The 25112-nt window shown below is 39.6% G+C and overlaps 2 protein-coding genes across 4 annotated transcripts in view; one reads left to right on the top strand and one right to left on the bottom strand.

The window, feature by feature from the left end:
* mms19 (MMS19 homolog, cytosolic iron-sulfur assembly component) overlaps positions 1 to 5039 on the top strand; it is a 29136-nt gene extending 24097 nt beyond the window's left edge. For both annotated transcript variants that reach the window (XM_051939935.1, XM_051939934.1), the window contains exons 28-31: positions 616 to 780; positions 2039 to 2098; positions 3432 to 3532; positions 3814 to 5039. In XM_051939935.1, coding sequence (XP_051795895.1) covers positions 616 to 780; positions 2039 to 2098; positions 3432 to 3532; positions 3814 to 3844 — 357 coding nt within the window. In that variant the 3' untranslated portion in view covers positions 3845 to 5039. The remainder of the gene's footprint in view (positions 1 to 615; positions 781 to 2038; positions 2099 to 3431; positions 3533 to 3813) is intronic.
* Positions 5040 to 6053: 1014 nt separating this feature from the next.
* Positions 6054 to 24988, bottom strand: zdhhc16b (zinc finger DHHC-type palmitoyltransferase 16b). Of its 2 annotated transcripts, none has more exons than XM_022214734.2 (10): positions 24672 to 24988; positions 19774 to 20072; positions 19490 to 19684; positions 17829 to 17917; positions 17712 to 17740; positions 17341 to 17474; positions 15134 to 15219; positions 14931 to 15054; positions 9923 to 9993; positions 6054 to 9066 (listed from the first exon to the last, which is right to left on the bottom strand). In XM_022214734.2, the coding sequence occupies exons 2-10, from the start codon at positions 20041 to 20043 to the stop codon at positions 8964 to 8966; spliced, it is 1101 nt and encodes a 366-aa protein (XP_022070426.1). In that variant the 5' UTR covers positions 20044 to 20072; positions 24672 to 24988; the 3' UTR covers positions 6054 to 8963. The 2 variants fall into 2 exon arrangements, with proteins under 2 accessions (XP_022070426.1, XP_022070427.1); XM_022214735.2 differs by having other exon boundaries at positions 19774 to 20068; positions 24672 to 24987.
* Between the last annotated feature and the right edge of the window lie 124 nt (positions 24989 to 25112).

Here is a 25112-nt window from a genome sequence, read left to right as displayed (position 1 = left end):
TACATCTATATTAAATAGCCACATTCTGTAGTGCTATGATTTCTGCCACAAATTTTTTCAAGATTTTAGTCATTGGAAATGACAGTGACAAATGACAATGGCCGTGCAGCCTTGGAGGAGTACTGTGCTCTCTGAGTGCTTTTCTTGTTTTTATTACTCCGCCAAGGAACGTGCTTGACGACGTTAATCTGTACTTCCGTCTGTGTGCAACATTACTCAAAAACAGACCAACAGATTTGGATAAAATTTTCAGGGAAGGTCAGAAATGGCACAAGGACCAAGTGATTAGATTTTGGCAGTGATGCGGCTTATAGTCTGGATCCATGGATTTGTCAAAGATTTCTGTATCACTGTGAGATAGCGGCATGACGTCACTGTAACCATGATAACAAGTGAACACTACGTCAGCTGCCTGCTGATGATCACGATTTTGATCCTATAACAAATTGACTGCTGCAGACTTATCAGGATGTATCCGTCAGTAATGATAGAACCCCTGAGCAGCCTTGGTGGAGTGCTGCGCTCTCTGAGTACTTTTCTTGTTTTCATTTAAAAGGTTGCGCTGGGCTTCGTCAAACAGTCAGCAGTAATATTCAGTTTTTCGTCCCTGCACAGCTGCTCTCTCTGCTGCTGGAGGCCTTGACGTGTCCTGATCAGGGCGTCCAGCTGTCCACTCTGTCCTGTCTGGAGCCCGTCCTCATCAACCCACCATCAGCTCTCATTCAGCAGCTGGAGGCTTTAGTCAACAGGCTGCTGGCCCTCCTCTGCAGTCCAGCCATGGTGAGTGAGAGAACATTACCTCCACTACTTCCTGTTCTGTGTTGAGGCAGCCTCAGTCAAAGAGTAAAGATTAATTTAGTAGAGTGCCTGTATATCAGAGTGGCGACAACTGGGGATTTGACGCCATTTTGTTTCCATTCACTCAATCTGGAACGCGCAGCGCAAGGTGCACATTCACGAAAACGAGCTATTTGTGGATTCTTTACTGACTTCAAGACATGTTTTGGACAAAATATTTTACTGGCTTGTTTTGTCTGGATGTCCAAGGTTGGATTATGGCCGTTTTTTGTGGAATGTTTTCATCTGTGACTAGTTTTGAGCCTTCAAAGGTGAGTTGTGCTGCTTACGTTATTTGCTGTTTGTCGGACAAATGTGTTTATATTACCCGCTGTGGTAATCACATCTGAAAGTGGTTTATACCGGCGGATTCATGAGAATCTAAGCTTTCCATGGGTGTATAATGTTTCTATCATCGAGTTTGCAGCTTTGGTCAATTTAGCAAAATACGTTTGCACATACGGGCCGCTGAAGTTTAACGGGTTACCCCGTTAAACTTCAGCGGCCCGTATTTCATGCATCTCCATGCATGAAAATGGTCAAAGTCAAAATAACCACAACTGCCTAAAATCACATAAAAACTTTTCTATCTGTCATTCACCCATACATCATAACATGAAAGTACATACATGGGACTAACATGGCACAAAAACGATGATGAAGTCGGTTTCCATCCCACTCTCCGGACTTTATTTTCCCACAGTTTCCTTCTTTCTGGATCACTGGAAACCTAAACATGTGGAATCCATTCTCTGACTGATTTGTGCACCCAAAGGCACAACAGCCCGTCATTTGTCAGGTATTTAGGAAGCGAAAAAAGACCTAGAATTGCTCTCTGCGGTGTAAACAATGTTAAAAGGAAAACCCGGCGTTCATGAACTGGAAACAAAATGGCTCCTATACATCACGTGACCAAAATTTTTTGGACCCGTCATGTCGCCACTCTGGTTATACAGGCACTCTACTAATTAGATCACAGTGAACAATGTTCTTACTGGTACTTAGGCTATTATACAGCATGATGTCCACTCTGACAATACAGGCAATATACTGTATAACATGAATAAGCCAACAAAGGCATTTGTTATTTTCACTATTGGAGTCTATCTTAATTAGTTAGAGCTGCTTATTATAAGTATTAGCATGAATGCTGAGTAAAGGTCCTCCTGACAGCATATTGTGTGTTTTTTTTCTTTTGCAGAACGTACGGATTGCGTCATTGCGGTGCATCCACGCCCTTTCCCACTTCCCTGTGCATGAGGTAAAACTCTAAACGATTTAGATGCTTGAGAATTTTGTCAAGTTGGTACATATTCTCAAAGTTTACAGTCTCTTCTTGACCCTCGGTCAATAAAATTAAGATTAGAGGATTTTTTTCATAGAACATAAATTTTAGATCGGGGTTGTCAGACATACAGCCCGCGGGACAAAACTGGCCCACGGGATGACTTTGCGAAGTGTAAAAAATACAGAGACATTAACTGCAATAAAAGTACCTCCTATTTTCAATTTGTCCACTGTACTGCCACAACTTGAATGTATTTTTTTATGTATACATTTTATATATTTACAAGGCAGGAGCACAACTTAATGTTCTTCCTTAATAGTTTGCACTTTAGTTTGTGTCCTGTGATGTGTCTGGAGTACGACACAGATGTGGAAATGAATGTAAATTTAAAGTCATTTGTAGATCTTGACAAATTGTTTTGATCATAAAGTAAAATACTATATCGTTAATTTCCAGACACCTGTGACTGAATGTTTTGTGATTTTCTAGATACACTGTGATCTGTAAGTTGTAATGCATATGTACAAATGATAAACTGAGGAATAATACTGTTGAAATTCCACGTATTTTTCTTCAGAAATTTCCGTTTGTTACTCTGCCAAGGAACGTGGCAGTGTTATGTGACGATTGGCAAACGTGTCTATCTGTTTGGCTGTCTTTCTGTGCACAACGTTACTGAAAAACGGGTTTGGATGAAATTTTCAGGGAAGGTCAGAAATGACACCAAGACCAACTGATTAGATTTTGGCAGTGATGCACCGTATAGTCTGGATCCACGGATTTGTTCTAGTTTTTTGTATTGCGAGATAGCAGCATGGCGTCACTGTAACTATGACAACAAGTAAACACTACCTCAGCTGCCTGCTGATGATCACATGATTGTGATCCTCCAGCAAATCCACCTCTGAACTAAAATGAGTTTGACACCCTGCTTTAGATGCTTCCTTGCTGAATTTCAAACAGAACTTTCCATCCAATATGTTCCCTTCTAAAGCAGTTCTGATGCTGATTTCTGACACCATACATGTTAAAGTTTCCCCACATGTTTTACATGCTATAATTAGAGTTTAATTAGTTTATATTTTTCAAGTTGATGAAAAAATTCAATTTTGAGGAACGGCTCATTCTACTGGCTGCTGCTGTTTGCTACAGGGGTTTTATTTACCTCTTCTGACTTCAGTACCAAATACCGAGCTTGTCAAAGAGTGCCTGTACTTTTGTAAATCTTTTTAACTGTAATATTACACTCAGCTTAGCTGTCAACACACCACTGTAACAGAGATTTTTTTCTATTGCTGTGTTTCAGGTTCTACCATTTCGGGCTCGGGTTCTGCGAGCGTTGGCGAAACCTCTCGATGACAAGAAGAGGCTGGTGAGGGGCAAAGCTGTCCAGGCAAGAGGAGAGTGGTAAGAATCAGCAACTACTGTTAGAGATGGAGTAAATGTTTAGCTTTTTGCCATATAATCTACTGAGTATTGATTTGTGGCAAAATAAATCATAAACCTTCAGAGTTGGAGAATCAATGCCAAGCTGCTTCGAGACTGTTTTGGCAGCACATAGTGGTTCAACACCTTCTTATGACACTTAATGTTGGGTTTTCTTTAATTTGTCACCTCTGTACATTCTTACGTGTAACTGAATGAACTGCACCGTGTTTCTAATTAATTCTCTCTCATCTACCTGACAGGTTCCTCCTTGGAAGTCCTGGTGGAAGATGATTTTGTACCTCAAATGTCACCAAAATCAAGTGCAGGACCAGAAACCAAGTATTAAAGCTGTGCAACTCACTCAGCAGCTCTCCTCCTCAAGATTAACTCTCCAGTATCCTCCACCCCCGAACCTTCCAGCTTCCCTCAACCCTTCTACTCCTCCATCCTTTCGACCAGGATTACTCCCGTCTCATACGTTACACTGATACGTTTTTGTTTTGACTGTCTGTATTTACATGGACGCACAAGGGAGAGGATATGAAGCAGAGCGTATTTAGTCTAAGTTAAAGGATGAAATTAGTTGTTTGTTATTGTACAGTACGCTTCATGTTTGTCATCCTTCTCTCTACATATCAGAGCGAATGTGTCATGAAACTGAATTCTTTGTTAGATGTTAAGCACTGAACTTGCAAAACTTGAAAAATATGATTTAAAGTGCATTTAAAATCACAAGTGAGGTTACAGTGAAAAGAGCCACAGTAGTCGCAATAACACCACCACAGGAGTGAGTGGAATCAGGGAAATGAAGGACAACAACATTGAATTATTCAGCTGATCTTCTTTCAACTAACAAAATAATGAAATACCACACCAAGATTTTTCTTTCTTCATACATTCAAACATGTTCTGAAATAGTGAGATTAAGAACATGTGCACCACAATAAGATACTGTCAGATGAAGACACGCTGCTCCTGTATGAAGAGAGAAGGTAGACTGCGAGCTACCTGTGGAAAAGCGAACGTTTTGAGATCTCGGACTGCTGGAAAAGATCCGACGTGTAGCAGAATGAGGGCAGCAGTGAACCCAGCAGAGCCTTTTATCTCCTCATCTGATGAATGTGTAAATGAGCTGCGTCGTCTCAACAGCAGCTGCTTGGTTTGATTCGTGTCTCTTGGGAGATTGTGGATGTGCCAACTGTCCTCGCATAGAGAGTACTTCTGACATGAGTGAAATTTTAGGATACGTTTTACATAATTAAATAACCGTTTTGGTAAATGTACTTTAAGATTGTAAGTTATGTGAACAGTCTGTCAAACGTCCGCCTTGTTTTTCAACAAATATTGACGCTGTGTCGTTGTTAATGTTTAGTCATTTCAGAAAGGTTGGCTGACTTTGGACCTCACATTAATTATGCCAAGGAAATAAGACGATATATAATATGTCTTAACTTAAGATGTCATTAAAAGTTCTCTTTTTAATTTACCCACAGAGCTGCTGATGCATTTTTTAAAGACGAAGAGTATTCGGAGAGCGCAGTACTCCGCCAAGGCTGCTCAGTCGTATCATTTCTGACAGCTGAAATCACGGCATTATAGAATGTGACCATTTAATATAGATGTACCCACAAACAAAATGACCTTGTGCCGAACACAGGAGTGTGTTGTGCATGTGTACGTTATGTACAGATACCGAGGTGCCTCAGAAGGTAACTTATCTATGTGAAATACAGCAAATAACCGTCTAAAGCAGAAGTGTCAAACTCATGTTAGTTCAGGGGCCACATGTTGCCGTTTTGAATCTCAAGTGGGCCAGAACAGTAAAATCACAGCATAATAACCAATAAACAACTTCAGTTTTTTCCCTTTGTTTTAGTGCAAAAACTACAAGTACATTCTGAAAACGTTCACATTCAATAAACTACCTTTTTGCGCCAAGGCTGCTCAGTCGTATCATTTCCAACGGCTGAAATCTTTAATAAAAGATGATCTTGCGCTGAGCACAGACATGCGTTATGCACATGTACGTTATGTACGGATACCAAATCACATGACCTAGATATATGTAGCGGCCGGTGGGAATTGAGGGGTCTTGGAAACACCCCCACAATTTAATTAGTTCCTTGTATGATTTCCGACGGATAAGTCCTGATAAGTCCACAACGGTCGATTTGTAGAATGATCACAATCATGATCGTCAGCAGGGCGCGGATGTAGTGTGCAAAGTCAATATTCACTCGTTGTCATGGTTACATTAACGCCGTGCCACTATTTCGCAATGATACAGAAATCTTTAACAAATCTGTGGGTCCAGACTGTAAGCCACATCACTGCCAAAATCTAATCAGGTGGTCCTTTCTGACCTTCTCTAAAAATTTGATCCAAATCTGTTGGTCTTTTTTTGAGCAATGTTGCACACAGACAGACGGACAGACGCTGATCATTACATAACTCCCGCACTTCTTGGCGGAGTAAAAATGGAAACACATTAAATAAGAAATTGCAAAAAACATGTTTTATTTCAAAAGGAAAATTCAAACCAGAGCACAGCTCCTGCTGATTACAAATGATATCATAGGTGGATGTCATGTTTCTATGGCAACTACACATCCAACTCGTCCTAGTGACTGTCACTGATATGAACACGTTGCAGTAAAAAATCTTAAAGGGAATTTTTTTTTCAAAAAAGAATTATATTTCACAGTGCCTGATTGACTCATTTAAGAGGCTCAATTTCAAGGCTGAAGATCCAAACAAGGCACACAACTTCTTCACCAGTATCCAAAACTGAAATGTCAAAGATGAGAAACTGGGCCTTGTGTAGTTTTTTTTAGAAGGTGGAGTCAGTGATTCCATTATTCTTATTAATACACTTTGTCAGATTCAGATTCTCATCCTGACACCTGTCTGTTCAGTGTAGGTCAAAATCTGGTGTTGGTACACAACTCTGACTCTGTAAATACAAAACAACCTAAGGGTCTCAAACCGATTCACACAACGTTATTCCACTACTGACTCCACTAATTAATTCACTCCACCTTTAAACTGTTAAGCAAGCAAAAGATTCAAGTCAGAAATTGAAGAAAAGTGAATCAAACTCTTGGTTTTTTGCTCTTTGGCACCAGAACAAAAGCTCAGACCAGTTTTTCAATCAATCTCATCATCACACGCTTTCAAAACACAGTTTACCTGTAGGTGTAAACATGGTGGGTGATAAACATGAAAACAACATGTTTGAGAATTATTTCAATAATCACAGGAAACCCATCAAACAAATCCAAAAACAATATTGAGAATATGGTTTCATCTCATGATTTTAAGACACATCAACAGTTACTATAGACAAATTATACAATAAAAGCTTAAAGACCTTTGGAATAAACAGGCAAGATCAGTCACTGAGTCCATGATCAGTACAGTAGTTATTGGTGCTGTGTTCTGCACTTTTATCATCAGTGAATCATTAGCACATTCATGCTGGCACAGTACAACAGTGTAAACACAGGAGAGCTTCTCTGAAAAGACTGCCAGTCTTTCTTTTATGTCTCTCGCCAATAAGTCACATTTAAAGGGAAATCTGCTGAACTGTTTCACAACATGAATTAAGAACAGAGTGCTGCTCTTATAGTGGAGACTAAGGTTAACGGGATAAAGCTGTTTTCAAATGGAAAATACACCGCCTGTCCAAAAAAATGCCACTTGGATTTAACTAGGCAAATAGGTAAGAGCCTTCCATGAGACAATTACTGCAGTGATGAATATGTTTCAGCTGCAACAACTTATTTCACCCTAGCTGATGCAGTGAGGAATTCTCATTTCTTCAACAAGGACATTGATCTGTCTCAGAAGGGTCAAATTATTGGCCTGCATCAAGCAAAGAAAACAACTAAGGAGATTTCTGAAAATACTAAAATCAGGTTAAGAACCGTCCAACGTATTATTAAAACCTGAAGGATAACCATCATCTTTGAGGAACAAATGTGGTCGGAACTCACAGCGTATTTAATAATTAAAGTAAGAGCATTTCCACACACACAATGCAAAGGGTACTCAAGGGATTGGGACTAAACAGCTGTGTATCTCTGAGAAAACCACTGATCAGTGAGGTTAATCAGAAAAAAAGGCTTCAGTTTGCTCGGTAGCATAAAGATTGGACTCTGGAACAGTGAAAGAACGTCACGTGATCTGATGAGTCCAGATTTACCCTGTTCCAAAATGATGAGTGCATCAGGACAAGAAGAGAGGCAGATGAAGTGACGCACTCATCATGGCTAGTGCCTACAAGCCTGTGGGGGTTAGGGTCATGATCTGGGGTTGGTCAGGTTCAGCGACATTTTGTTCCCAAAGAATAAGGTCAGCCGACTACCTAAATATACTGAATGACCAGGTCTTTTCATCAGTGGAGTTTTTCTTCTTTGATAGCATGGACATGTTCCAAGATGACGATGTCAGGATTCATGGGGCTCACATTGAGAATGAGTGGATCAGGGAGCATGAGACATCATTTACACATGGATTGGCCTCCACAGAGTCCAGACCTCAGCCCCACTGAGAATCTTTGGGATGCGCTGGAGAACACTTTGTCCGACTCTCCCATCATCAATATAAGATCTTGGTAGAAAATTAATCCAACTCTGGACAGAAATAAATGCTTTGACATTACAAAAGCATATATTGAAACGACGCCACGGCGGATGAGTGCCGTACTAAAAGCTAAAGGCAGTCCAATGAAATATTAGAGAGAGCAACATTTCTTTTGGATGGGCAGTGTAAAACACCTCTCGGCAAACACAGAAAATTATTAATAATTAATTAAAGAAACAAGCTGAGTTTCAGTGTAATATAGTCTAAATTTGTTCACATTACCAGCACAGCTGGAGTTGAATGGCCGCTATCAATCATGTTTAAGTTTACAATGTGCTGATTTGATGTTTGAAAAATGCAACACAAACACCTTTAATAAGCTGTACCTGCATGTTACAGTGTTTCCATCCATCCGTCTCACACACTTGTAAGAAAGAGTCTGTTAAGTTGGTTTTCAGTCCAAATAATGTACAATTCACAGTCGAGTCTTGACTGATGGTTGGATTTATGCTGGAGGAGGATGCTGACCAGCAGCACCCACTCATCCAATCAGTCAGCAGCTCTGCAGTCTTAGGTTAGACCTCCTGAACAAGGCTGACGGGTGATAGATTGATCTTAAAAAGTTGAATCAGTAGTGCTTTCCATGTGCTCCTACGTGAGTAACAACACGTCTTCTGTTCCTTGTCTCATGATTGTAGGAGCAGATGAACCAGATTCTCGCTGCAGCACTCAAAGTTCAGAAATGAGTGCCACATCAGCCATGTTGCTTGTAGTGGAAATGTTGCTTTAAGGTTTTTGATGTGGTAGAGGAATCAAACCCTGCCAATCAGATGGCCATGGGGTCTCTCCTGGTGAAGTTACAGTCCCACATGATGCCGTCTCCACTGGGAAGATGGTTGGAAGGTAACAGGACCCGAGTGAACCAGTGACTGAGGAGCAGAAGAACAAATGAGCTGAAATGTGGCTGCAAACAATTCATTTTACACTGTTTCATTATGATCATTTTAAATGGAGAAACCTCACATAAAGACTGTTTCAACTTGTACAGATGCTCTAGGCATTGATAGGCATTAAGATGGCAGTACACAAATGGTCAGTTGTCTTGTGAATGAGAGCTCATTAAGAAAAGGACAAATGCTGTAACAACTCCAGCTGCAGCGTGTCCTTCTCTAAAGGATGGTGACCACCAGCTTGCTCTATTTATATCTAGTGGAGGGGGGATGTCTCTCTGGGGAACAGCCATCATCAGTTGTTGATGTTCTTTAAAAAAGTCTTTATGGCAAACGACTGGCAGGGATCTGATCTGAACACTTAACTTGGTCCCATCAGTCAGGCCTGGTAACAAAAGTTATATATGGCAATTTCCCAGAAATGCTGAACAGTTCTTTTGAATTGTGTTTTGAAAAAGTCCAAAAACTCTTAAACCTTAAAGTCCATGTAAAGATATTTTTCTCTCTATCTAAACACATCAAACACATCAGCAAATGACTGTTGAAAACTTGTGAAAAGACTTATGTAGCACCGAACTGTGGAATTAGTCTCTTAAACTGCAAGATGTGAGCTTAATTCTTATAGCAGGGAACAGAACAGATGATTACTGCTTTACACAGACTTCTAACAAGCTTCACAGATGTTAGACTTTTTTGTTCAGCACATGTTCAGCTTGGTAAACTAGACTCTGTTGTTTTTCCAAAAGAAGCTTAAAAATGTTTTGACTTTTGTTTATCTATCTCTAGGTGGGATAATTCAGGAAGCTCTTGGATATGAAGCAGTGGCTGAACTCACCTTCTTTTCTCCACACCAAACAGTAGCTTCAAGTTGTTCATTTTACCGTGATTATATGGATTCCTGAACACCTGCATTGCAAGAGAAGAAACAGTGACAGAAATTGTTGTATTGTCTAAATACATATCTTCAATAGTTTGCAGCAGGTGAAGGAACATGACCACACTGACCAATTTTAAAATTGTTGAAAACATCTGAGATGATGCAAGTACACAAATCAATGAAATACGAGTATGTAACACTACTCGGTGGCTTGGTGGTTAGCACTTTCGCCTTGCAGCTAGAAGATCTCCGGTTCACGTCCCCATCTTCCTGGGGTCTTTCTGCATGAAGTTTGCATGTTCTCCCTGAACTGAGTTAACTGGTAACTCCGGTGTGAATGCGAGTGTGATTGCTGTAGCCCTGTGATAGACTGGTCATCTGTCCAGGGTGTCCTCTGTCTTCACCCTAGACAGCTGGGATAGACTCCAGCCCCCCACGACCCAAATGAGGGTAAAGCGGTGTGTAGCTAATGGATGGATGGTATATAGCACAGATTTCTTTGTTGTTTTTAAAAATATTTTATTGCCGAAATGTTACTTATTTTACCAATAAGAATCTACCTTCTTCTAATGGCATCTCATGAGATGTTTAATATTTGTCACGGAGTCAAAGAGAGACCAAAGACACTGTTGGATATAGAGTCTTTTGCCTGTGGATCGCAAGAACTCCAAATATTTGACCAGTTTGGAACTGCATTCAGCCTGCCTTCAGCAGTGTGTCTTTTATCTTGGGCATGGTGCAAAAACCATGTAAGTATGGTTAAGTATTAGTAGTATGGTGTAAGTATTAGAGCCCGACTGATTTATCGGCTGGCCGATTAAATCGGTTGATTATAGCCCTTTTCAAAATAATTGTCATCAGCCCGAGTTTTGTCGATTAAACGCCGATCTATTCTTAATTTCTTATAAAACAGTAAATGCTTTTAAGTGTTGGAGTTGTGCAGAATGATATCGTTGTGCTGTTTGTCCAACATATGGAGCTCTGACTCCATTTAATCTTCAGTCCTCACTGCGGTCTTCTCAGTAACGTACAGGAGTAAGATACAGACAGGCTCCAGGAGTAGGTTGAGCCAACAAGTAAGTTTATAACGACATTAACAGTGACTCAACATGTCTCCCGTTTCAGTTTAACTCTTTTTGTCATGCATCGTGACGAGTGAAGCGCACTTTGTTGTGTCGGTCATGCTTTTCATTTACGCTGCATTGCTAATGTTGTGCTAACCTAGCTTAAGTTACTCTCTGTCTGTTTATGTTAGCAATAACATCGCTGCAGTTATGCCAGCCTAGCATAGCGTTAACTAACAGCTTAAAAGCCAGTAAGCAACTGCAGAAATAATGTAAGTGTACAAAATATCTGAGAGTAAAGAATGACCGTTCATCACTCCATCAGCTGTGTGTTGAGGCGCATTTAAGGAGGAGCATGGAAAATGTGATTTAATGTTAAAGGGAATCAGAAGGCTGCATAAATAATGTTTTACCAGTAACTTCACTCATTGTATTGCTTACAATACAATGATACAATTGTATTGCTTTTATATATATAAAATTTATTTTTTTAAAGTTATATAATTTCCCAGAGGTTTAATTCTTTGTTGCATGTTTTTGTACTTGAAAATTTATGGAGTAAGATTACTGTCAAAAGTATTCATCCACGATTCTAACCATTCGTATTCGTAATGTTAAACATTTGTATGTTAATAAAAAACTTGTACACAAAATTCTGCTGTCATATGCATGAGTTTGATAAATTAAGGGTTAGGATTGTTTTTACGAGTATGAACCTAAAAGTTGTGAGTGCAACTCTAATTTCTACGACTACGAAGTCTTCCCTGTGAGGACGAATTCAAGTTTATGGGTACGAGTAGAAAAATACTGGAATGACGTCACATAGGTCACAGGGGAAGGTAATCGAACACCGATTGCTCCAAACGCGCATGCGCCATTTATAAAGAGTAGACGCCGGGTGGACCCGGTGGACCTACCGGGGCAGGTGACGCCTCACAGGTCAAGTAAATAACACATCCAACTTCTTGTAATTTATTTATTTCATGAAACTGTACTGTTTTAATTGATATACAGTTTATGGACGAAAGACGGTACTGCTTAGCTTGCACGCTAACGAGCCGGGCCGGTGACACATTAGCCTTCTAATGCAAGGAGGCTAATGAGGAGGCTAAGGAGGCTTAATAACAAAACAAACATAATTTGAGATTATGAATCGTGGCAATTGGCGTATGAATCAGCCCATTGTACAGCCTAAATTGCTGTAAATGAAGTCCAGTTTTAGTTCTTTGCAAACTCAGACACGTGCATTAGTTTAGTTTACAGTGAATCTGGCGGAGTTCGGTAAAGTTGGAAAGATATTCACAGATTCGGACTTCCGGCATCAATAACTCATGAGATATATGTTGTCAAAACATGAACGATGCCTCTTTCAAATCGTTGTAAGGTAGACAATGTGCTACAAGGCCAATTTTATCAAAAGTCGCTGTATTTCAAGCTACAGAAATAACATTGGCGTCTATGAGCAGCCGGCAGTGCAACGAGTGAACAGGGACCGTCTGCAAATAGCAAAACCGCTGCAACAGCGAAAGGAGACACTACACATTTATTCAATAACTTTACTCTTGTACCCTGTAGAGCCACTAAAATCACTGGAGCCATGAATCGGCTGCGGCTGGTCATACTACAACTCTTTGTTTGGTGCTAAATGAAAAATTGAATTTTAAGGATTTTTTATGATTATTTTATGAGTATTAAAATTCAGTAACTTCACTCTTACACACTGTACAGTCACCAAAATCACTGGAGCCATCAATTGTCTCCTGCTGGTCATACTACAACTCTTGCTTTGGCGCTAAATGAAAAATCTGAATTTTAAGGAATTTGTATTTTTTATAATTATCATTTTATTAGTAATAAAATTCAATAACTTCACTCTTACACACTGTACAATCACCAAAATCACTGGAGCCATCAATTGTCTCCAGCTGGTCATACTACAACTCTTTGTTTGGTGCTAAATTAAAAATCAGAATTTTAAGGAATTTTTATGTTTTGTATGATTATTTTATGAGTATTAAAATGGCACTTTTCTTCATGTATGTGGTATATTTTATATAACACACAGGAAAAATGGCATAAGGGCATAATGTACTTGTTTGTCCAAACACATAATTCTGTATAGTAATGGAATTTACAATCCTTTCCGAAGAGAGTATCAGATAACACCAATATACCAAACAAACTGTTTAGACTGTCACCTCAAGTACTGATGATTGAGAAGAAAGACGATAAGACACTTTATTGCAAAGTTTCAGTGTCAATTGATTCATTTATACCATAATGTTAAACTGAGAGTAATATTTTTCTAGTTAAGGACTGTACAGACAATACTTGGAGGTAATAAACCTGACGGTCTGACCAGCACAGGTCACAGCAAGTACACTATGCCCTTATGCCATTTTTCCTGTGTGTTATATAAAATATACCACATACATGAAGAAAAATGCCATTTTAATACTCATAAAATAATCATACAGAACATAAAAATTCCTTAAAATTCAGATTTTTAATTTAGCGCCAAAGCAAGAGTTGTAGTTTGACCAGCAAGAGCCCATTCATGGCTCCAGTGATTTTGGTGGCTCTACAGTGAAGTTATTGAATATATGTGTAGTGTCTCTTTTCGCTGTTGCAGCGGTTTTGCTATTTGCAGACGGTCCCTGTTCACTCGTTGCACCGCCGGCTGCTCATAGACGCCAATGTTATTTCTGTAGCTTGAAATACAGCGACTTTTGATAAAATTGGCCTTGTAGCACATTGTCTACCTTACAACGATTTGAAAGAGGCATCGTTCATGTTTTGACAACATATATCTCATGAGTTATTGATGCCGGAAGTCCGAATCTGTGAATATCTTTCCAACTTTACCGAACTCCGCCAGATTCATTGTAAACTAAACTAATGCACGTGTCTGAGTTTGCAAAGAACTAAAACTGGACTTCATTTACAGCAATTTAGGCTGATTCATACGCCAATTGCCACGATTCATAATCTCACATTGTGTTTGTTTTGTTATTAAGCCTCCTTGCATTAGAAGGCTAATGTGTCACCGGCCCGGCTCGTTAGCGTGCAAGCTAAGCAGTACCGTCTTTCGTCCATAAACTGTATATCAATTAAAACAGTACAGTTTCATGAAATAAATAAATTACAAGAAGTTGGATGTGTTATTTACTTGACCTGTGAGGCGTCACCTGCCCCGGTAGGTCCACCCGGCGTCTACTCTTTATAAATGGCGCATGCGCGTTTGGAGCAATTGGTGTTCGATTACCTTCCCCTGTGACCTATGTGACGTCATTCCAGTATTTTTCTACTCGTACCCATAAACTTGAATTCGTCCTCACAGGGAAGACTTCGTAGTCGTAGAAATTAGAGTTGCACTCACAACTTTTAGGTTCATACTCGTAAAAACAATCCTAACCCTTAATTTATCAAACTCATGCATATGACAGCAGAATTTTGTGTACAAATTTTTTATTAACATACAAATGTTTAACATTACGAATACGAATGGTTAGAATCGTGGATGAATACTTTTGACAGTAATCTTACTCCATAAAAATTCCTCTCTGTTGTAAAATTAAACAAATACTACAGGACAAAGTACTGTAAAACAGTCAAATGTTCTGCCTGTAGTTCATATCTTTGTTGTTGTAAGTGTTAAGGGACCAAAAAAGAAGTTATTTTATTCATTATATATATATATATATATTTTTAATTCATTGACCGATTAATTGGCTATCAGAATTTTTTTCTGCCAATTATTGGAATCGGCCTCAAAAAATCTATATCGGTTGGGCCATATTAAGTATTAAAATGGTAAGAAAGGCCCAAGCAGCAGGTATGGATGTACTACGTAGAATGCATACTGATGTATTTCACCTGATTTTGCTTAAGGGTATACTTACTTTGCCCTTCTCCCTCAGTCTTTTGACCTCTTTGCGGTTGATGTGTCGCTCCACGCTGGTCTCTCCTCTGCTGATGAGCAAACTATGCCACAAGGTGAGTCCTCCTAGAGCTACTGCCACTGAGCTTCAGGGAGGAGGTGAAGAAATGTTACAACCTGAGCTGTCTGTGTGATGGTTTCAACTTTATGAAACAGAGGAATCACCTGGTCAGCACCCAGAGGAAGATGACGCTCTTATGAGCAGTGGTTTCTTTGAAGGTGAAGTCTGGAGGAGGCGTCTGGTAGTAAGACTAAAGGGGATGGGAAAAAGACTGTCAATCTGGTGTCAAATATTGGAAAAATAAATTCATAGATGTCCCCAGGTGATGTCACAGATCAGGTTTCAGGCCCTTCAGAGTGTTTTTTTAAGTGACCATTTGGTTGTATCCACTGGCACACAGGTCTTAGAGGAGGAGAGCATACTTGCATAAAATATACTAACTCTAGGGCACCCTGGTAGCTCAACTGGTTGAGTGGGTGACCCATAAACAGGGGCTGTAGTCCCTGATGCAGCAGTGATGGGTTTGAGTCTGACCCACGGCCGTTTGCTGCATGCCATTCCCCCACTCTTCTCCCCACGTTTTCTGTCTCTCTCTCTCCACTGTCCTATATAATAAAGCTTCAAAAGGTCCAAAAAATAACTTAAAAAACCCCCAAAACATATTAACTCTGGTTGGAGGACATTAAACATCACAGAAGTCTCTGTCATGGTGGTCATTGCTAGCGAAACACGCACAATGCGCCCTGATTGCCAGAATGGAACTGCCTGTAGTTTTAGGCTGTTACAGTACTAAACATAGATCACATATAATAAGAACCAGGTACTACAACTAAAGTACAATACATGTTCTGACATGCATGTAGAAAATACAGGTTTTTGTCTGGGCTGCGAAACCAAAGTACACTCTACCCTCTAAAACTACATGTCAGACTGTGTAAAAATTACAGAGGAGACACTAACAGCAAATTGTAAATTTGTAAAACTATAAATTTAAAATAATTTCTAGACCATGACAAGTTGATTTCATCCTAAAGTGAAATACTAGATTGCTCATGGTTCTTTTGTCTTTTTGTGTCCCGCTCCTTGTTTGCGTCTGTCATTTTTTGTCGTTTCTGTTGTTTTTCCATTCCTTGTTGCTTTTTAACTTTTTTGTCTAATTTTCTGACTCTTGTTTTGTTTCACGTCGTTTCATTTTTTGTCGTTTTGCGTCTCATTTTGTGCCTGATTTTTGTAATATTTTGTCTTGTTTTTATGTTTTTTTGTCTGACTTTTGTCATTTTGATCATAAAGTAAAATACTATATCATTCAGTTCCACATACCTGTGACTAAATGTTTTGTTCCTTTGTAGAAACATTGTGATCTGGAAGTTGTAATGTGTAAATGATAAACTGAGGCATAATGTTGTTGAAATTGAAGTTATTTTTCGTAAGAAATTTCATGTTGTTTTGTAAAAAGATAATTCTTTAAATGTGAACATTTTCAGAATGTACTTTTTTGCACTAAAACAAAGAAAAAATGTGGGGTTGTTGTTACTTATAGGTTATTATGCTGGGATTTTACTGTCCGGCCCACTTCAGACAAAATTGGGCAAATGTGGCCCTGAACTAAAATGACACATCTGTGATCAAGTCACCGCTTGAATGCAGAAATGCAATTTTTTTTCCATAATGAATTGTAGAGCTATTCAAGTCTCAAGGATATACATTTTGTTTATTTCAGTAATTTCAATGTACTTGAAAGGAGTAATATCTTGAAAATGTTATTAGATTGGGATTAAATACTAAATATTCAATGACTTAAATAAGATCGAGGGTAAACAGTTTGATCAGGCCATCCCTAAAAATAACAGAAAAAATATATGTAATGCTGTTTCACTGACAGATGTGTCTTACAGCTGTTTAAGCTCTTTGCTTTTCCAACCCATTTTGGCTCAGCATCAAACATTCCATACAATATAAGTAAGTTACAAGTTTAACGAGCTCGGTCCTGTTCGTACTTGGTGATCTTTGAACACAGACGTCATCCAAACTTTAAACCTAATTGGTATTCAAAGCCAAGAGTTGTTTGTTTACCAGCTGGGGCACTTAATCAGAGGTAAATATGAGAGCAGAGGGCGAAGATGGATCGTTTTCAGGTTTCCCGTTTCGTCTGCCATTTGCCACCTGAGCTCAAATTCTGCCTTCTTACTATGTATGACAGGTGCTGCGGTACAAAACATTTCATCATAGCTCCTCATCTTAACTGGGCAGAGTGGTATCATTAGCAACACCTAGACAAGCATCATGGAAAGTGTTCATTAATCTGGTTAAATGCATATAAACTGGCAGTAGCCTAGAAGTTAAGGACAAAAGTCTCTCTTTGCAGCCTCACCTCTATGGCATTGTAGGCATCCAGAAACAAGTTCCTGCTGCTGATGCTGCAGTAAATGCAGCCCAGAGTCATGTAAAGGCAGAAGGAGTAGAAGTAGCGATGGTTGAAATGGCCCACACAGTTGTTCAACCATGCTGGAAATGTGTTTAGTTCAACATGTACGACAAGTGAAACATCACAAAGCACAACACTTAAAAGGTAAAACAAAATAATAATAAATAAACCCTAAGGTTTCAATAGGGTCCTAGGCACCGCGGTGCCTTGGACAGTCGGTGCCCGTGCACCACCTGTCCTCGGCATCATCGGTGCTCGGACCCTAATTAACATTCATTGTCATTCTCCTCTTGGTTTGTTGCCGATTACAAGGATACGACAGTGATGGTCCATCTTCAAAACACACCTGTAACATAACAAACATCATTGTGATGAATTAAAAGGATGGTAAACTGACTTGATTTGCCAAAAGAAGAATAATCTAATGATCTTACACATTGCAGATGCTACAGTGGTGTGTCCTTGGTGGTTTTGGTGTGATACATTTCTTACAGATGGACACGGAGGGGATGTGAATTTTGTCCTGAAATAAATAAAATGCAACAATAAAGAGGATATATTAAAGCCTGAATGGAAAAACAGAAGTCCGACTAACCACACGGTTTCAAAAAGTAAATGGACATACCCACATTCTGTACATTTAAAGAGCCCATATTCTGCACTGATTGTTACTATTGCCGTATGTTTTTGTGTCCGTCTGTTATTCCATCTGTTAGCAACAGTACTCAAAAATGGAATAATAGATTTGGATGAAATTTTCAGGGAAGGTCAGAAATGACACAAGGGCCACCTGATTAGATTTTGGCAGTGATGCAGCTTTTAGTCTGGATACATGGATTTGTTAAATATTTCTGTCATTGCGAGATAGCGGCACAGCGTCACTGCAACTATGACAACAAGTGAATGCTACGTCAGCTGTCAGCTGCCTGCTGACGATCACATGATTGCGATACTACAAATCCACCGCTGCAGATTTATCGGGATTTATTCATTTGGTGTCCGTATATAACGTACACATGCATAACATACACCTATGCTCAACACAAGGTCATTTTGTTTGTGGGTACATCTATATTAGATGGCTCCATTCCACAGTACCGTGATTTCTGATCATCAATAACTAATAATCAAATGCTATATTTCTTAAAAAAAAAAAAAAAAAAAAAAAGCTGCATTTCTGACAATATCATATGGGGGAATGAAGAGTCCTGGCGGAGCACTGTGCTCTCCGAGTGCTTTTCTTGTTATCTTTGGGAACTAAAGATAACGCTTTAACGTTTAAAAAACAAAAAACTAACAAACACACTGTACACACACCATTTTAGTCCCTGTCGTTGCTCTTTGAAAAAGCTAGTCTACTCTGATTGGTCAGCTGTCCCAATGAAAGCAAGGCAATACCGTTTAGGAACCACAACGACAAATCTATGCGTATAGGAGCTCTAGCAGAAGCAATTCTAGAGGGAACTAATGGCAGGCTGCAAGCTGCTTACTATTCATTTGAGGGTGAAACTAGCTCAAGGCTAGCATTATGCAAATGTGTTACATGATGATGTAAATAAGAAACACCAGAAGAGCCAGGACGTCACAGGCCTGTACGGAAGCAGCGTTTTCTGTCGGAGATAAGAACTATCTGTAGTGTGGACTTTGCAAGTTTCAAGACCTTTTACATGCACAAAAAAGAGCTATATCACACAGTGATGGAAAGGGAAAACCCCCAAAACGTAGTGCATGGGTTCCCGAAGTACGCGGTCTTCTTCTGTCTTCAAATAAAATACTGATCACACAGCAGCTTTCTTTTACTAGTTGAAACATTCTGAAGGAAATATAAACTCAAGAGTGCTTGCTGCCAGTTTCTAGTGTAGCTTCACATTAGTTTACAACAGAAAATACTGGCCCATTTTTTTCACGAAATATGGCGCCCTCCATAATTACTGGCACCCCTGGTTAAGATGTGTTCTTTAGCTTCAAATAAATTAAAATTTTTTCTAAATAATATCAGACCATAATGAAAAAAAGAGGAAAATCTAACCAGTCCAAACGCCACAGAAGACGTCACACACGTACAGTAGTAGTCTTGCTGTGAGGTGCTTGGTACCTTTGGTGGGTGTCCCGGTGAGGTGGTAGTGGCCTTGTAGTAATGAAAGACCACCATGATGAGAAGCCAGTGGCCACAGCAGAGGTGCCAGACAATCCAGTGCACAGGGTAAGTGCTGATGATTGTGGGTAGGACAAACAGGTAGACGATGACCACAACCGAGGACGTCAGCATCGTGACGAGAGAGACAAACACCTGACAGAGAGGGAGAGAGAGAAAAGAAGGGTGACGGTCAGGAAAGTAGTGAGGAGTGTAGAAATAAAAAAGGACAGAAGAGAACTGACCACTCCAAACCAGCGAGTCACGTTATCCACGATCCAGTAGACGGGTTCGAACGCACAGTCCAGCAGAGTGTCTGAGTTGGTGAGGCTGTTGTAATAAAGCGACTGGAGCAGCAGTTTGCTGTAAGTCCACAGCTCCAACAACCTGCCGCTGATCCACGGTTTGCTGGCGCCGCCTCGGCCTCCCCTCTGCAGGCGGCACAACCGGCACCAGCGCATTGCGAGTCGCATGGCCCGGGAGAGCTGCCACCTCCAGTTGCTGCCCATACGCATGAGGCCGCCTCCCCTCCTAAACACTCTGCCTTCCAGACACACACAAACACACAGACACACAGACCAGCAGTTACAAACACAGGCTGCGTAAAACAGCAGCTCCTCGTAGCGCAGCCTGATGCCCGCTGAGGTTTCCATCGTCGTGTCCACCTCCTTCTGGAGAAGTCAGAGTGCTGAGACTAGGCAGCTTTGATACGAGAGAAGAGGCAGCACAAGGGACTTCTGCTCTTAGAAAGTGTTCCCTTTCCTCAATAACACCACAGTCATTGAAGTACAGTGACATCTGTCCATCAAAGCCAACAAGGACAGGAGCTATCAGGTAATGAGCTACGCCCATCAGCTCCTACAAATAAACTTCTCCTGTAAATAATTCACAGCAAATCCAGATCTGCAGGCCAAAAACCTCTTCGAAAACAGCAGGGGAGATGCAGAGTGGTAACCCTATAAGAGGGAAATGCAACGGGATGAATGTCTTAAGAAGGAAATAAAGTGGATACCTGATCCTGAGGCATCATTTCATGAAAGTGAGTATTGGTTACTAAGATAAGACTTGTTCAGGTTCCCCAAAATAGGATGGCATTAATAATGAGAGATGCTAATCAGGGACCTTTAGTAGACAGTAAAAGTAAGGCCATCTTTGTTCACTTTTAGCTGCAACTGAGCTCCACTGCTAAATGATGTCTGTAAATGGTGATTGTTTTCTTCTGCACTATTGGAAATTTTTGATTGTCTGAAATTAATATGCAACACTTCTATCAAAGTTGAACATGATGACTCTGTTTTTTAATTCTATCCTCATTCAAACACTTAACATTAACAAATTATGACCACATTAATTCAGCATTACATTAGTGTAATTGCTCTGCACACATATGGAAGCTCATCTTTGCCAAGAAAAAACAAGCGAAAACAACATTTTAAAAACATCAAACTAAAGATTATTTTGTAATTAATTATGACAATGCTTCTGTTGATTTATCAGTTAACAATTTTGTCTACAAAATGTAAAAAAAATGTGCAAAAACATTCATTCACAATTCCTGAGAGCCCAAAGAACAATCTTTCATTGACTCTTTGATTTCTCCAACCAATAACTAAACAACCAAAGATATTTATTTATGACTCAAAAATACAAAGAAAATTATCTTCATATTTAAGATGCTCATATCAAAGATTGGTTTGCTCTTTTTTTCCCCTTTTTTCACTTTCACAGAAACAAAAATTGGGTTCAGGAAAAGTTGCCAACTAATTGTATGCATCTACTAAGATATATCTGCAGGTGTACAGGGAGTCCTTGATTTACGTGGGAGTTCCGTTGCTACAGCCCGACGTGAGTTGATTTTCGCTCTAAGTCAAAAATGTAAAATGTAAACAAAGTCGTCATGAGCATCACGATATCGATCAGTTCTTTGGAAAAGTCACGAATACCAATGACTTTCATGCAGTTCCATGGACATGGCTTTCCTTTTCTTCGAAGCACTGCCATCAGAAGAATCTGACTTCCGCTTGGAAGCCACAATGAAGGGCAAAAGTTAGTGAATGTAGCACAATCCAAGGTGGCGTACGACTGGTGAATGTAAACAAAACCGTTTTATAGCGCCACGTAATGCCGTATTCATCTACTCCGCTCGTCAACTAGTTCCATGTAACTAGTTCCGATGTAACAACAAAACACCATAGGTCGAGGACGTCGTAAACTGAGGACCCCCTGTATTACTACACAATTAAATTACTTTTACTTAAAATTCGAGTTAATTTAATGGTAAGTTTGAAAATGAGACTAGACCTGACTTCACATCAACTTCTTAATTTCTTCAGTGAATTTTGATCTAAAAAAATTGCAGTTTTCCATGCCGCCAGTCCAACACCAAATGATATTAGGTGGACTTTTAAAACACTCGGCAAAAACAATCAGCTGTGGAATCGATTTGAATCAGCTTCATTCTCAGTGGGATAGATTTGGTCTGTGTCTGGTGTGACTACTGAGTTCAGATCTTCCCAAAGGAATCAAACCAAGAGAGGCTTGCAAATCCCCTCAGTGTCATAATTTTATCTTAAAATCGCATAATGTGGTTTATTTTTGTCATTCTAAATATTTTATATGTTTCCTCTTGCTGACAGAAATGGGCTTCCATACATGTAAGACCTTAAAGCTCAACTCAACAGGCTGCTGGCTGACTAAATGAGGTGTTTAAAGTCACTATATTAATTTCCATTTTCTGTATCTGGCAGACAAAAGGAACATGAGTGTCACACAGCATGGCACTGCTGTCTCTATGGCAACTCGCTGTCCTAAATCTGGACTTAGAAGAAAGGCAGATCCCTGAGAGTGTCTTTGTAATAAGCTTTAGTTTGTCCTCTTCCTGTGCAGTGTCTCGGTCCCTTTGGGTCACAGCAGAGGAGGAAGCGGCTGCCAATTATCACATTTTGACACATAACAAATCGACTATACAACTGAAGGGATATTTATCACCATTTTGTCATCTGTTGAGAACTACAGCACGTATTGGTATGACGCGTCTTCACTAATTTTCTCTTGTATTTATGTAACAGAGTAAATACTTTGGATTTTGGCTGCTACTGAGAGTTTAGGGAAGCCATAAGTCACTCTGGACAGTCAGACTTTGCCAAAAATCTGTCAATATTGTACATTCCATACAGCAGTCGTCAATTATTTCACCATTTACAGATATCTGAAGATAACCATTAGCACCAGCTCTCTTTTTAGTCTTTTAGTTTTGAGTAATTTCAGTGACTTTGATTGAGCTGCACAGTTGCTGATTGATTTAACCAGGCTGTGAAGCTGTTGGACTGCAGCAGTAAAAGGTTTTATAATCTCTGTTCCTTCAGCTACAAAGTAATAAACTGCAGCAAACTGTGCATCAGAATCTACATATATTAAGCTCAACAATAACAAGCTAACAGCGATTCTGACCTTCACTAAAGCTGCTGTTTTATTGGATTGTCATTTGTGACTATTTATTTCTGTTACTTGGCATATTCATGCAGTGTCTGCTCTGAATGTGAAGTCACACTTACTACATGTTAGGGAGGCTGTGATGAGACATTAACAACAAGGAAAACAGCTCCACCCGATTTCATTACTGCTCAGAATTGCAAGATGTTTATTAATTTTCCTTTCTATCTCCCAGAGGCAACTGGAGAGCAGTGCAAAATCTTCAAAATCTTACTCTTGGTCTACAACGCACTGAATGGTCTTATTAGCTCCATATGAAATATTCAGAGCCCTCAGGTCATCAGGGACAGCTTTACTGTGTGCTCCCAGAGTCAGAATAAAAAAAACAGTGAGGTAGTATTCAGCTGTTATGCACCTCACCTGTGGAACAAACGTCCTGAACACCTGAGGTCTGCTCAAACTATCAGCTCGTTTAAATCAGGTCAGGAAATGATACTGTTTACTGCAGCTTTCTCTAAGATGCTCAATCTGTTTTCTTTTGTTATGTGCTTTTATGATCTTAATGTCTACTTTTAAGTTTTATTTCTATAATTTTTATGTATGCCTACCTTTAAATCATGAATTCTCTTGTGTGTGAATTTTGCAACATAAATAAATTTGTGTTGCCTTCAGTGAGTCATGGGGGGGGGGGGGGTGAGTTGTATCTGAACAGGGGTTGGAAGGAGGACAAATCATTCTACATTTGATATGCATCAAGGTGAGATCATCCCTTTACACATCCCTTTATTTGGTTTAATTTGTGTGTAAATGTAATCTATGTGTTTTTGATTGTGCTAACATTAAATTTATCATCTGTGTAACATGACAAATAAAGAGGTTAAATGTAGAAAAAGATGTTTGAGTTCAAATTTAATGTCTTTATTTTAAAAAAGAGTAAATAATGATGATCAAAATGATCAGTAATTACTGACATTGACTGAAATTTACAATTTTATCAGAATAAATTCTTCATTTATATTGCCTAGCCCTGTCATTGGATCCAGAGAACATCTGATTTTTAATATCTGTATTTATAATGAGGCACTCCTAAGCCAATTTATTGGCATTTGCTCTGAAAAATATCTAGAACCCAAAACTATTTAAAATAGTGTATTTTTCCGTCTCAAAACACACGTTGCAGTGAAATTGTGTCTTTTTTTTCAAGCCTACATCCCTAGCTGAGTAAAATGAAAACAAGATGTATACATTTAGTCACATGCCATTCATTAATCCCAGACCAACTAATCCACCCTGCAGTTTGGATTATATATCATGTGACAGTAACAGAAACACAACATCCTCATGTTGTTTCCATTGATAATATTGAGTTAATAAAGAAGATATTAATGTCTGTCTCTGGTTTATTAGCTGTACAAACATCAGAGGATCAAACACCTTTGTCCATATGATGGCAGAACAAGTCTACAGACGACTGAGACAAAATAATATATCAGTTGTCCTCATGGAAATAGCTGAAACTGACTGAATTCTAACCATCACGCATCACAAATATCTAATTAAGACAACAGCGTTAAATAATTCCTCCATTTAGCTACAATATGCTGTAACGCTAGCCGGCTAACGGTTAGCTGCCTCCAAACACCAGCGTTCAGGGCTCCTAATTAAAACCGAAACACTGCCTCGGGTCAAACAGGACACCGACAGACTTTACCTGGTCAGGAGAACGGGGCGGAGAGCTCCAACTGCCCGGTCAGGTCATGTTGAGGTCGGGCTCAAGGTTTAACGTCTCCGCTGACTGCTGCAGAAGCAGACCGACGGCATCGAGCGGTTCAACGTACAGTGCAACCTCCCTCACGAAGATCGTATATTAGACAGATGAGTCAACAAACACCACGAATAACACGTCTCTGGCGCTATGTCGGCAGTGAAATATTTTAATCACCGTGTGGCACCGGGTGTCAACAACTGTCCCAGCAAGGGTAACTCCAAAATCACATAAAATAACGGACACGTCATGAAAATCCATTCAGTAGTCAAAATATTGGCCCAAAGTGGCACCTCTCTCCTCTCTCGGTCTTCTCTCCGGTGAAAGTTAAAGCGCTATGTATTCTGGGAAATGAAGTTATATTGTGCAACGTTAGTTAATTAAAAT

This window comes from Acanthochromis polyacanthus, chromosome 19 (assembly GCF_021347895.1).
Source record: "Acanthochromis polyacanthus isolate Apoly-LR-REF ecotype Palm Island chromosome 19, KAUST_Apoly_ChrSc, whole genome shotgun sequence".
Lineage (NCBI taxonomy): Eukaryota > Metazoa > Chordata > Actinopteri > Pomacentridae > Acanthochromis > Acanthochromis polyacanthus.
The sequence above is the reverse complement of the archived record's forward strand: the minus strand, read 5'-3'. Positions and strand labels throughout refer to the sequence as shown.

Coding starts and splice junctions, on each gene's coding strand:
- zdhhc16b (XM_022214734.2), bottom strand. CDS start 20,043: ATGCGTATGGGCAGCAACTGGAGGTGGCAGCTCTCCCGGGCCATGCGA. Junction 19,685..19,773: donor TGACTCGCTGGTTTGGAGTG/GTCAGTTCTCTT, acceptor CCTCTCTGTCAG/GTGTTTGTCTCTCTCGTCAC. Junction 15,055..15,133: donor TTCCTCTGGGTGCTGACCAG/GTGATTCCTCTG, acceptor TCCTCCCTGAAG/CTCAGTGGCAGTAGCTCTAG.